Source organism: Canis aureus, chromosome 32 (assembly GCF_053574225.1).
Source record: "Canis aureus isolate CA01 chromosome 32, VMU_Caureus_v.1.0, whole genome shotgun sequence".
Taxonomy (NCBI): Eukaryota; Metazoa; Chordata; class Mammalia; order Carnivora; family Canidae; genus Canis; species Canis aureus.
In genome coordinates, this window is record NC_135642.1 from 14887441 (window position 1) to 14901013 (window position 13573).

Below are 13573 nucleotides of genomic sequence, written 5' to 3' on the forward strand. Positions count from 1 at the left end.
GTGTGTGTGTGTGTGTGTGTGTGTGTGTGTGTGTGTGTTGGGGTGCCGGGATCTCTGTGTAATCTGGCTGAACCATCCCTGCTTTGTTTATGACCCCAAAGTTCCCATCCTTATTGGTGCCTTTCTCGGCCTACCCTATACTCACCCTCCCCAAAGTCCAGGTCCAAGTGCACTGTTTGCCTCCAAAGGGGTTCCCGGGTGTCACCCTGGTGCAATAGGGCCTGCGCACTGAAGCGCACCACCAGTCTGATGGGACCCCGGGGATGGACTCTGTCTGGCACCCTCCGGGCATGCAGCTTCAGCATCAGGTCATGACCCCACTCAGGTGTCTTGGCCAGGTGAAGCTGCAGCTGTGCTGGCTGATCCTGAGAGCCCCTAGACCCAAGCAGATCTAGGAAGGGAGAAGAGGCCCTTCTTGGGCTCAGCATTTTCCGGGAAGCCTTCATGAACACAGATCGCTCCTCGGGGGATCCTGGCAGAAAGAAGAACCAGGAAAGCCTTCAGTGAGGAGGGATTGAGAGGAGCAGTGGCCTTCTTGGGGGAAAGAAGCTACCCCAAAAACTCACAGCTCCCCTCCCAAAACCCCAGCCACATGAATAGCTGCATCAGGAGGTGATATAGATCATGGCTAAGAACATGGAGATTGGTGTTGCTTGATTGGTGCTGGGTTCAAATCCTTGCTCAGGCACAGTTCCTTAATCTCTGGGTACTCAGTTCTTTTATCTTATTTTTCAAAGATTTTATTTATTTATTCATAAGAGACACACACAGAGAGAGGCAGAGGCACAGGCAGAAAGTGAAGCAGACTCCCTGCAGGGAGCCCAATACAGGACTTGATCCCAGGACCCTGGGATCACGCCCTGAGCCAAAGGCAGATAGATGCTCAGCCACTGAGCCACCCAGATGCCCCTCCATTCTTTTATCTGTAACTGAGGTCTAACTCCTTGCCTCCTAGAGCTGCCAAAAATTTGAGTTATATGAGTTGCAGAATATAAGCACCTAGTGTTGTTCTTTGTCTTCAGTATTGCCACCATCATTGCTGTCATCATCATCAAAGCCAAATACTTCTTCCCCCACCAGCATCCTCACTTCTAAAATACATGCTCAAGTCTTCTGAATGGATCTTTGTCTTTTGCTCCTGGGGGCTACTCAATATTCAGGCTGAGCCCTAACTCACCCAAACTGTGGACTTCTCTAGAACAGCTACTGTGTACCAGAGGCACTGCTCCAAGTGCTTTCTGTGTATCCACTCATTTGCCCTCATGAGAGACCTCTGAAATGCCATTAACCCATTTTATAAATGAGGAAGTAGAGGCACAGGGATGGTAAGAACATATCCAGGCTTACATAGCTAGAACCTAGGAGGGCCTTGGTTAGTACTCAAGCAGCATGACTTCCCCTGGCCTCCACAGGGACATCTACACCCTTCCACAGGCCAGGCATCCTTTCCCTCCTGAAGCATCTGCCTTCCCCCTTGCTACTACCCCCTGCTGCCATGACATAATGAGATTGTGATATGACCCTAGGACAGAGTTGCCAGGTAAAATAAAGGACATTGTATTTGAATTTCAGGTAAATTTGAATTTTAGATATACAATGAATAATTTTTAGCTAAATATACTGCATACTATATTTAGGACACACTTATACTAATAAAATATTTGCTTATCTGAATTTATCTGGAATTCAGATTTAACTGGGCACCCTCTGTTTTTATTTGCTCAATTCAGCAACTCTAGGGCCATGTGGCCAGGGTCCAGGAAAGCCAGAGTTTGCCACGAGGAGGAAGTGATCAGGTGGTGATGATTTTAACATGAGTAAGCCATCCTCACTGGGAGGCACAGAAAGGAGGGTCTACCCACCCCCCTTCCCTGAATCCCCAGGGCCCCAAGCACCTTCTGGATACTTGTAGGAACCGGTAATGTTCTGGCGCTGATCTGACCCTACCATCTTGGTGCTGATTTCCTTCCCAATGGAACTGGTGTTATGGACCAAGATTTCCTGGGCCTGACCATTCCTGAAGAGCCAAATGACTTCATCAGCATTCACCTCCGCATATACAAATGGGGTGTCATAGGGCAAGTGGACCTCCCCTTCCCTGACGGCCTTCACAGAGGCAGGGCCACAGCAGAACAGGCCTGTGGAGGGAACAGAAGTTGAGGATGGCTGACAGCTGCTAGCATGTGGACTGGGATGGGTGGTTGGGGAGGGGGGGTGGGCAGGGGCCAGTAGGGAGATGGGACGGAGAAAACCCACATCTACCGAGTACTCTCAGGTTCCCACAGATTCATCTGATCTTCACACCCACCCTGTGAAGTGGCATTTATTATCTTCCCCACTTTACAGGTGAGGAAGCAACTGAGAGGTCCTGTGACTCACCAGGGTCATCCAGTTGAAAGCAGCAAAGAGAAAAACACTACTCACTACTCCTTTCTGGCCTCCTGCTCTTGTGGTCAGTCCCCCTGCCAACATCCCCACGGAGCCCAGACCCTTCCAGAGTGGCCCTTACTCACCATTGCTGGTTTGCTGGGGGGTGGGGTCCAGAACCTGCCAACCATTGTATCCTGGTGGGAGGTCTTTCCGGATCATCCAGCACTCATTCCAGACGTGGAAATTCCTACAGTAAGGAGATGAGAATCATGTTTTCAGATTTGCCAGGTACTGGGCACTATACTGAGTGCTATAATTTATATCAGTTTTTTAAAATTAAAGTGTAGTTGACATACAATATTGTATTAGTTTCAGGTGCACGATATAGTGATTTAACATTTATATAAATTAGGAAGTGATCACCATGAAAAATCTAGCTACCGTCTGGTACTGTACAAAGTTGTTATGTATTAATTATATCTCCCCCATTTTTTACTTATTTGAAAGTAATTTCAAGCTTATGGTAAAGTCACAAGCATAGTACAAAAAAATATCCATCTATCCATCTGTGATTACCATTCTGCCCCATTTGCTTTATCATTGGCTTTCTCTCAGTATGGATATGAAGACTATGAATACATTTTTTCTTTTGTTTTTTTACCTCAGTGTGTATTTTCTAAGAATAGAGATCTTCCCCTACATAATTGTGAACAGTTATCAACCTCATACATTTACTATTGATATAATATCTTTATCTAATTTACTGTCTATACTTCAGTTTTGTCAGCTGACCTACTAATGTCCTTTACAGCATTCCTTTCTGCCCAGTCCAGGATCAAACATTACATCTAGTTGTGCAGTGTCCTTTGGTCTGTTTGGATCTGGAGTATTTCTTCAACCTTTGTTTTATTACATTGACATTTTGAGTACAGTATTCATTTATTTGCCAGAGTGATCCTCATTTTGAACTTGTCTGATGTTTCCTCATGATTAGATTTGGATTATGCATTCATACACAGAATTCTACATAAGTGATAACAGCCTTCCCAAATATACTACTGCTGATTGAATGGGGGATGCTTCGGGCCCCTAGGAGCTCAGAGAAGGAGGGGCTCCAAAGACAGCTGCTAGTTCTCACACAACTCAAAGATCTTACCTGGAAACTGGCTGGAAAAGGAAAAACAGAAAATCAGATTTTCAGTAGAGCCGAGGAGAAAGGAACATAGGAAGAGACTAGAGATAAAGAAATGACAGGACATACAGAGATACACACACATACATACATACACGTGCAGAGGGGGAATGAGGTGGGTAGAGGAAACAGCAAGAGGGACTGAGAAAGTAGACAGAGGCAGTGAGTTCAGGCTTTGCCCTAACAGGGCAAGCAGAGAATGGCACTAACAGAATGACTCAAAGAAGGAAGAATAAGAGGCATACAGATTATAAGGTTACTATTCACAGAACACATGATGTATTCATTCGGTTGTGGGCTTCAGTGTTGTCCCATAGTCTTCTATCTCTGAAATGAGTGTGCTGTGATTATCTAATTAGCCAGAACAGTTTCCTAGGTTGGGGAATTACTCCCTGGGCACCAACAACAAAGTGCAGGGTAATGCACTACCTCAAGACCAGAGAGGATCATGTCAGAGTTTCCCTACACTTCCTGAAACAGAGCAGAGATCTGTTTGAGACCATGCCCCTTACCATATTTTGTCTCGTTTCTGAATTGGCAGCATCTCTGCATTTTGGTCAAAGTAGGTGTCGATGGTTAAGTTCCCATCCATGTTGTGTGCAGAACGGAAATTGGAAACCACACGAGTTGGAACACCTAAACATCTCATTACTAAAGAGAAGGAAAGTATGGAAAATTGCTGAGTTCATTTCAAGCAGAATCATTGGTTTCCCATGCATACTTTCTAAGTTTTAAGCTGGAGGAAAGAAAGAAGGCCAAGACTCTTACAAATCCATACCTGTAACTCCTCTATTCTCAGAGCACTGCACCCAGGCCCAGAACCCTGCTGCCTACCTGCCCCATCGATGGTCTCCATCCCACTAGGAGAAAGAAATCATTTGAAGGTTACTTAAAACACCAATATGCAACTCAATTTATAACTTGAGGCTTTTTCTGTTCAGCAGCTTTCCAAATGAAAAACAGAGAACCTAAAACATTTGCTAATTTGAAAGAAAATTTTAAAGACTTTAGGCCTTACGCTGTGGCCAGTTTCAGAAGAGAAGCTGTCTGACCTTAGTTAGGTAAGTGGCTTAACTTCTTTGAGACTTAGTCTCCTGTATGTAACAAAATAAGGAATTGGACTACATGATTTTCAGTCCTGAAATTCTAAATGTGTAATTCTACTGAAATACAAGAGTTTGGAGGAGGTAAGAAAGAAATTCAAGAAAGGACAGAAGGGCAATATACACTTAACAAAGATAAGTGGCAGACCTCAGAGACAAAGGGAACCTGCAGGGCCAAGGAGGCAACAACCATCTTTGATAAGGCAACAGCATCCTCTTGTGGCTTCTCAGGATAGTACTACAAAGGCTTTTTAAAGCTGAGTTAAGATTTCACTTAAGTAATTAAGATCTATTCATACAAAGCAGATATTACAACACCTACACTACCACCACACACAAGTGCATGTGGCACACACACACACACCTGCCCAGGACCAAATAAAATCAAGCCAAGAGCCAGATATGACTTTGGAACATAGATCCCCACCTCAGCTAACGAGACAAGGAGTTCAGAGGAGTTTAGACAGAGGGAGATTTATCCTACCCCTCCTGGCTCAGGAGGAGCTCAGGGTGCCTCCTGAGGCTGCTGGGAGGATAATAATGCTTTGGAAAGTAAGAGGACTGTTGAGATTGATGAATCTTTCTGTTTCAATTGATTCAAGAGCCCCAAATGCAGCTAGTCATCTGTTCACAGTTACCTCTCTACTCCCAGCATTGCTCCTGGGCTTTTCACAACCCCTCTGCAGGGTAGACCAGGGCTGCAAGAGGCGAGAGGCTGTGTAATGGGAGCAGCTGACCTCTCACACAATGGCCCCAGAACTCTAGGGCCTGGGAGTAGGGAGACCCTTCAAGGTGTAGTAAGGATGCAGACAGAGACCTCTTCCTCTCATCCCAGTGTCTAAGGGCTTGAGCCCTCTTACACGACACCTGCCTAGCCAGGGACTTCCCAGCTCAAGGCAAATGTGGCCATACTAAATTCTGGTGCTGTGCTGAACATTTTCCAGGGATAATTGAAGAGGAAAGTGAGGTCACTTGATTTGAACACTCAGATTTAAACATCTCCTCTGTCTGCAGCACCCATACCTAACTTCCAAGCTATGCTGTCCCTCTCAGAAATATCTAGAACTTTGTCTTTGGCCCCTGTCTCTGTCTTTCCTGTTCTGTGCTCCCTCATTCTCCAATTCAGAGCCAACCCATTCATTCAGCAAACATTGACTGAGCACCACAGTGTAACAGGTAACGCTGTGTAAGGTGCTTCTGCCTTGCGTGAGGGAGGACAGGAGGGCACCTCAGTATTCTATCTTTCCTTCACCTTTGCAGATAATCCAAACAACACCTTTCTACTAAATTATAAATAAATGATAATGAATAAAACATTGATGCTCCATGCAGGTAGTCAGCAAAGTAGCAAACCTCCAATTGTAACTCCTCAAAAGAAGTATTTCTCAATATTTTCAGTATTCTCGGAGAGAATACTTTCTCTCTGAGAAGTATTTGGGAGACATCAGCTCTGCCCATGGGTGAGATCAGGCTTTCCCAGACCATCTGCTTGCAAAGCAGGCTTCCGCCAGCCTGTCCCTGACTCCAGGCTCACCTGGAGCTGAGAAACTTGAGCAGTGGCAGAAAGAAGCTGCCTTTGCTTCTACTTTGGGACCACAAGCCTCTCTATCCAGGAGACCGTTTTAATAGTCTATCTGCCATCAAGGAGACTGAATGATTGCAACAGGTCAACCTCTCTCCTAGGTAAATATGCAAGACTCCTCAAGACTACAGAGTGTGCTGGGTAAGAGTCCATGTGTTCACTGCTCCTTAGCTGTGGGGCTATAAATAAGCCACAGTTAACTTAAGTGAAAATGGAGATATCCGAGCCCAACCTCAAAGAGTTATCAAGAAAATTAAATAAATGATTCTCCATCTTCATCTCCCCATCACTCACCTGTGCACATAACAGCTGCAAAGACCCAGCACTGCCCAAACTTCACAGGCTGCTTGCCCCTGGCTGACCACTGCCGCAGGATGGCTACACTGCCATTCCACTCCAATGGGCTGACACCCCTGGAGTAGTCTTCTCCCCAGTTCCCCTGCAGCACACCGCTGTCATCATTGCTGTTGATCTGCAAAGAACAGACAGGTGGGTTTCCACAGTGCCCTAGGGGAGCTCAGATTGTCCTCAGATGAAGGTGGGAAAGTTTCTCTCCTTACCATGGCACTCACCACCCTGCAGACATACACTGGGTCATTCCGCTGGGAGTAGTCTTTGGATGGGTTCTCTAAGAAGTACAGGCTCTTGTCCAAGATCTCAAAGCATATGTCTATGATGTCCTCTTCAAACTTCCAAGTGATTTCATGGGAGAGAAAAGAGAAAAGTCAAAATGTCTAGCATCCTGAAACTTTGAGTCCATAACACACACTTTTAGGGATGGTGCATATGTGCTAGGGATGGGAGTGGGGTTAAGTATTAGACAGGGTCCTGCCTTCAAAGAGCTTACGATCAAATTGGGAATGTATGAGATTCAGAATTCTGAAAAATAGACCTGTGTGGTTCTGATGGAAAAATCCAAACAGAATTCGGAAGTGAGAGGTCTATTGACCAAGAGATCAGAGAAGGCCATTGGTGCCAGTGGACTTTGAAGGACTAGGTGGACAGGAAGAGAGCAGGGTGGGAATGTTCACCTGAGGTCTTTGAGTTTGGTGGTGCCAAGGATAGGGCTTAGAGATTTTTATTTCTAGAGAACATGAGGGAAGAGGAAAGATCAGATGGATAAATATAGGGTCGGCCAGGAGAGGAGAGGGAGCAGAGTGTGGGGATCCCAGGAGAAGCCAGTAGTCTCATAACATACATTTATAACATATATTTGTGAGATATGCTGCAACCCTTTGGCTGCCAAATGCATTGGTGTTTTTTTCAGTTTCAAAAAATCATATAAGCTGTCACAGTCGGAGAACAGGGCAACTGGTCTTCCTCAGCAAGGACCCCTGCTCTCTCCCCACTACCCTCCTGGTGAGTGTGGATGGGGTTGAAATGTCAGTGGGAGGAAGGCAGAAAGTTTACCAGGCACGGTTGGTGGTTGAGAGTGGAAAAGTTGCTCAGAGCCAAAGATCCCACCCTTTGTACACTGACTGGATATTTGATGTTATTAAAGGAATTACTTGTTCATTTTTCAGTTATGATAATGTATTATGGTTTGGTTTTTCAGAAAGAGTCATCATCTTTTAGAGCTATAAAAAAAAAAGTATTACTGGATTAAATGATATAGTATTTACAATTTCCTTCCAAAAATTCCAGTGATGAGTTGGGAGTGATGGGGACTGTGGGCAAACTTTTTCTCTAATGAACCAGATAGTAAGTACTTTAGGTTTTGCAAGCTTTGGGGCCTCTGTTTCAACTACTCAACTCTGCCACTGTAGCATTAACACACCCATAGATGATACTTAAGTAAATGAACATGGCTGTGTTCCCATAAAATGTTATTTTTGGACATCAAGCTTATTGAACTTCATATCATTTGCACATCAAAACAATTTTTAGGTTTTTGTTCCAAAAACTTAAAAATATGAAAACCATCCTAACTCATGGACCATTCAAAAACAGTCAGTAGACTATAGTATGTAAATCTCTGGTATAGATGGAATAAGATTCACCATAAATTGCTTACTAATGAAGCTGAGAGATCAGTTCATTTTAGTAGCCTGTCTATTTGGATTATGTTTTAAGTTTTTTTATATAAAATATTAAAAACTTGAGGGGCACCTGCCTGGCTCAGTTGGTAGAGCATGCAACTTTCGATCTCTGGGTTTTAAGTTTTTTTTTTTTTTAATTCTTATTTATTTATGATAGTCACACAGGGAGAGAGAGAGAGAGGCAGAGACACAGGCAGAGGGAGAAGCAGGCTCCATGCACCGGGAGCCCGATGTGGGATTCGATCCCGGGTCTTCAGGATCGCGCCCTGGGCCAAAGGCAGGCGCCAAACCACTGCACCACCCAGGGATCCCCTGGGTTTTAAGTTTGAGTCCTGTGTTGGGTGTAGAGATTACTTTTAAATCTTTAAAAAAAAGACAAAAACCTTGAAAGATGTCTCCCTTTCCTTCCTTACCCCTCTTACTGGAGGGGAAATTGGCCAGCACCGCACACCCGGACTTTTGTTAGTGGCCCTTTGTGAGCTAATACACAGAGTTGATAAAGAACCAGCTGAGGGAGACCTGCCCCAGATCCACTTTTGGTGACAGTGTTACCTGTCCATAGTTCCAGGGCCAGGCAGTGATGAATCTTTCATGACCCTTGTAAACAAAGCCATAGTCCATCATGATATACTCCTGCAGCAGTATTTCACTTGGCAGGTAGACTTCATCCTCTGAGGGGTTAAGTAGTAGAGGGGGCAAAAAAGAAACAGTAATTAAAAGTCAGTAATGATAGTGTCTTGCTGGCTAATAGGAGAAGGAACTGGTTGATGACAATAGAAATCAAGACTGGACCCCTTAAAAGTCTACTGTGCTTTTCTAGAGGCCAGTGTTAGAATCTGTACTTTAAAAATAATGACTGTCATTTCCTTTTAAAAAAATATTTTATTTATTTATTCATGAGAGACACACACACACACACAGAGGCAGAGACAGAGAGGCAGAGACATAGGTTAGAGAGAGAAGCAAGCCTGGGTGTCCAGGATCACACCCTGGGCCAAAGGTGGCGCTAAACCTCTAAGCCACCAGGGCTGCCCCCAATGACTGTCATTTTCTGACTGTAAAGTGGAAAGCTTATTGTAGAGATTTGGAAAATATGGATGATGGAAAGAAGATAATGAAAATCACTCAGTGCCACTACTCAGAGAACCCCCCCCCCCCGTTACAATTTAGTGTATTCTAGCCATTCTTTCTCTCCACGTATATGTAATATAATTAGGGTCCCCTGTGTTCCATTTGTCTAATCTGTTTCACTTAACATCACACCATGAACATTTTCATCATGCCATTAATTTTTTTTTTTAAGATGGATTTAGTGTGAGCACATGGTAGTATATGGCATAGATAGGCAGCTTTCATCTTGGCTTTCTCAGAAGAACTTCAGTGAGCACTCCCAGTCGATCAGGTTAGCATTACAGACCATAAGCAAGTCATACCTGCATTCCACGGGTTAAAAAGGAGGATGAAAGTCCCCACTGGGTGAGCCACACTGTGACCCTGGCCCTGAGAGATCTCTATCTTCAGAGTGTAGGGACCAATGACCGCACTGGCTGGTGTGAAAAAGGAGACTAAGAGTGAGTTGGTGTCAGTGGTGAAGTCAGAAGCGCTCCAGACATTGCCTTTTCGAGCCTGGGTGAGGGAGAAGGTGGCTCGGGTTCCCAGCAACTCCATGGGTGCCGGTCCTGTGTGGGAGAGAATGACCCCAGAACGAGGTTTAAAATCTATGTGACATGATTCCAGGGAGACTGGGAGGACCACCTGCGATTCCTTTTGGTTTAAGGCTTTATTGTCACTGGGTGTCTTTGGGCAAGCCATTGAAGACCTGTGGGCCTCAGTTTTTTTTAATGTGTAAAATGGGATCATCATAGTACCCACATGAAACTCTTGTTATGGGGATTAAATGAAATAATATGCATAAAGTTTGAGCACAGCGCCTGTTGCATAATGCAAAGTTGGCTGTTACTATCAAAATTGCAGTTTGCTGAGTTGGCCAAATCTTTCCTTAACATCACTTTCAGGGTTCTGGGGATCTCAGGAAAAGAGAGGGGTGGGAGCACTCAGAAAGGCTCCTACAGGTGAATTTTGCCTTGGGTCAGGATGAACTCACCAGTCTCAGCCACAAAGGTAAGGTAGTCTTTCCCAAAGTGGAAGGATCGGTTAAAATGTAGCTGGAGCACAAAGGACTGGCCCCGGCGCACAATAAGCCGCTTCAGGCCCATCTCCTGTGTGTGATGCTCCTTGTTGTTCCTTGGGCTCTGCAGGTCAACAGACCTGAGCTCCAAGGCTGCCACTGGAGGGGGAGGGGAGGAGACAGGTCATTAATCACCGAGCCAAAGCTCCCATGCTCTGAATTAGGTAGGATTCTGTCCAGAGAGTAGCCCTTCTGCCACCCTGCCTCCTAGTTTCACAACTTAGCCTCGTAGGACAATTTAGCAGGCCCTGACCCTGGAGTGGGAAGGTTGTGATCCTTGTGAATCTGCACCCAGACCAGACTGGGAGCGATAGGGTTTAAGAATTAGGGTCCCAGGAAGAGAAATGTTTCCATATAACTGAAACTTAACCATTAAAGTGCCACCACATACTGTTAACTACTTTTGTGGGCAATCTTTCCAAAAGTTACTCTATTGTCCTGCTGACAGAGGATAGAGCGTATTATAATTTTGTATGAATTCAGTCAATGCGCTGACTATATGCAAGTCCCTGCTTTAAGATACCAGGTGGTAGTTTATTTCTCACCTCTCAGCCACATTCCAGGTGGACGAGGGCACAGACTCTTTCCAGGATGCTACTGTATGTGTGCACCTAGTATACAGTTTAAAGACTCTCATAGCACAGTGGGCCAGAGTGCAGGCTCTCCCCACCTCAGCTGTAAGACTTTGAATAAGTCCCTTATGTCCATAGACATCAGTTTTCTAGCTGAAAAATGGAGACAGTGGTATTCCTAGCCTTAGGGTTCACGTGCACATTGAGTGAGGATTCACAAGTAAAGACCTTATTGTAGCAGCAGGTACAGAGTAAGCACCCAATAATCACTAATTGCTCTTAATGCTAATAATAATGCAGCCTCAGACTGCATTTGCTTTGTTATTTTTTATTTATTTATTTTTTATTTTATTTATTGCACTAACAGTAAGCAAAAATCCATCAGATATTTTTTACTAGTAGCACATCAGTTTATCTCAGTGGTTCTCCACTGGAGAAATTCTGTCCCCTAGAGGACATTTAGCAATGCCTGGAGACATTTTTGATTGTCACAACTAGAGAATGAGGCCAAGGGTCCTGCCAAATAGTATCCTAGAGGAAAAACAAATCTTGGCACCCACCCACTTTTTATACCATTCACATTTTGAACTTCTACATATATTTTTTATGTTTTTGCTAAATGAGTTCACTTTGCTAGTTTCAGCCCATCTTTCCTACCTGGCTAGACTTCTTGAATTCTAAATCTTTTACTCAAATGCTTCACCTTAACACCTGGGAATTGCCTAAACTATTTTCTAGTTCTTCATCCAAGTCATAGGTAATAAGATGGTTCTAAGCGTTAGGGCTTACGTCAGATGCCAATGGAGCTTTCTTCCAGGTTAACGCTGAGCTATTAGGAAATACTCTTTTAGTTGTTCAACTAGCTGTGACTACCTCTAATACTTTACATGAGGAAAGTGGATTAAGTGTTTAAAAATGTCTTTCACAGGGGTACCTGGTTGGCTCAGTCGGTTAAGCATCTGCCTTTGGCTCAGGTCATGATCCCAGGAGAGATTCCCTGTGTTGGGCTCCCTGCTCAGCAGGGAGCTGCTTGTCCCTCTCCCTCTCCTGCCCCTTTCCCATCTCCTTCTGCCCCTTCCCCCTCTTCCCCGCCCCCTCTCCGTACCTGCTCTATTGCTTACTCTTTCTCTCTCTCTCTCTGCCAAATAAATAAATAAAATCTTTTTTTAAATGTCTTTCACAGTCTAAAAATCAAATCCAATTTTCATATTTGCATCTTTCCTAAAAATTTGTTAAATATTTGGCTAAAAACAGAGTGCTCCTGATGATCCCTTAATCCCCCTTCTTGTAACCTTCTTTCCTTGAGGTAGATTCAAAGATGAATTACTGGATCAAATCATACAAAGCTTTTAAACCTCTTGATGTAACTTAAGCACTTAAATAATTATATTATTGGAACCAGAAAAGTTAGGGCAAGATCTAAAACAGATGCCTTAGAGTTACTTAACAGCATTTTTAAAACATCAGGTCCAATCCATTAGTAGTTTGCAAAATCAGTTTAGAGAAATGTGACCAATATTTTTTAAAAATAGAAAATATCACAATGTATCTAATCACACATAAGGAGAGCAAGTATAATTTTATGTGCAACTGAGTCATGATGTAAACTGTGGGTCATGGTCAGAAAAGTTTGAAAGCAACTGGCCTAGAAACTGGTGGAAGCTGATTGCATCTTATCTGTTCTTGAGGAGCCTGACATTTTTACAACAGGAACTACGCGGCCTCTGAAGGAAGCTTCTCTACCCCATGTATAGTGCTCAGTGGCCATTCCACCCTGAAAGATCAGATAGCCAAAGAGCACTCAGGAGCACTTATATCACTTCCACAGGAAGGAACAGAAGGGAGTGGGGTGGGGGGCAGCATTTTTCTGGCTGCTGTTCACAGCTAGAAGCATGGTTCGTAAGGGCAGCCACCTCAATTCTCCATTTACCCAGGCTGGTGCTTGAGTTGGGAAGGAAAGTGGGAGAGGAAGAAGGAAAATGCCTTCCTCTCTGTGCCAGGCTGCAGTGCATGGACAAAACTCATTCTCCTTTGGAAACTCAGGTTTTCTTTTTTATTCCACTTAATACCATTATGCATTTGGCTCACTAAAGTGCTTTTCCTATCAGGGAGACAGTGACTTCAAAAAACAAGAGGGAGGTCCTTCAAGGGAGCAGGAAAAGAAAATCAAGAGGATCAGGAGAGGTTCAACAAAGCAGGAAATGAAGCAGAAGCAATTAGTAAAAGTATGTCAGCACCCACAAGGTCTTCTTGACTTGGCCACCTGCCCACCAGAGTTAATGATGTGAGTAAGAGGAGAGTAAGCCCCAGCCACATGACTCTTGGTGCTTAACTAATATAAAGACAAGGAAGGATCAAATATACCCCCATGTATTATTAGTCTTAAAAAGTGTGGGGAAAGACGGGGATGACATTTAAACAGCCACCTGCCTGTGATGAGTTCTGAAGCTCCTGCCCCCTGAGATGAAAGCCTGAGGCAGCCCCATTCTTGAGAATGGCTCCATCTCTGCCCTTGGGTCTTAGGTCA

General features: G+C 44.3%; 1 protein-coding gene across 2 annotated transcripts in view; it reads right to left on the bottom strand.

Moving 5' to 3' along the window:
• TGM7 (transglutaminase 7) overlaps nt 1–13573 on the bottom strand; it is a 28035-nt gene that overhangs the window by 3527 nt on the left and 10935 nt on the right. The window contains exons 2-10 of one of the 2 annotated variants that reach the window (XM_077880824.1): nt 10391–10573; nt 9720–9965; nt 8839–8957; nt 6808–6936; nt 6542–6719; nt 4075–4213; nt 2514–2617; nt 1896–2138; nt 146–472 (exon numbers count right to left, since the gene is read on the bottom strand). In XM_077880824.1, the coding sequence (XP_077736950.1) occupies nt 146–472; nt 1896–2138; nt 2514–2617; nt 4075–4213; nt 6542–6719; nt 6808–6936; nt 8839–8957; nt 9720–9965; nt 10391–10502 (1597 nt within the window). In that variant the 5' untranslated portion in view covers nt 10503–10573. The remainder of the gene's footprint in view (nt 1–145; nt 473–1895; nt 2139–2513; nt 2618–4074; nt 4214–6541; nt 6720–6807; nt 6937–8838; nt 8958–9719; nt 9966–10390; nt 10574–13573) is intronic. The other variant, XM_077880825.1, reaches the window with a different exon arrangement.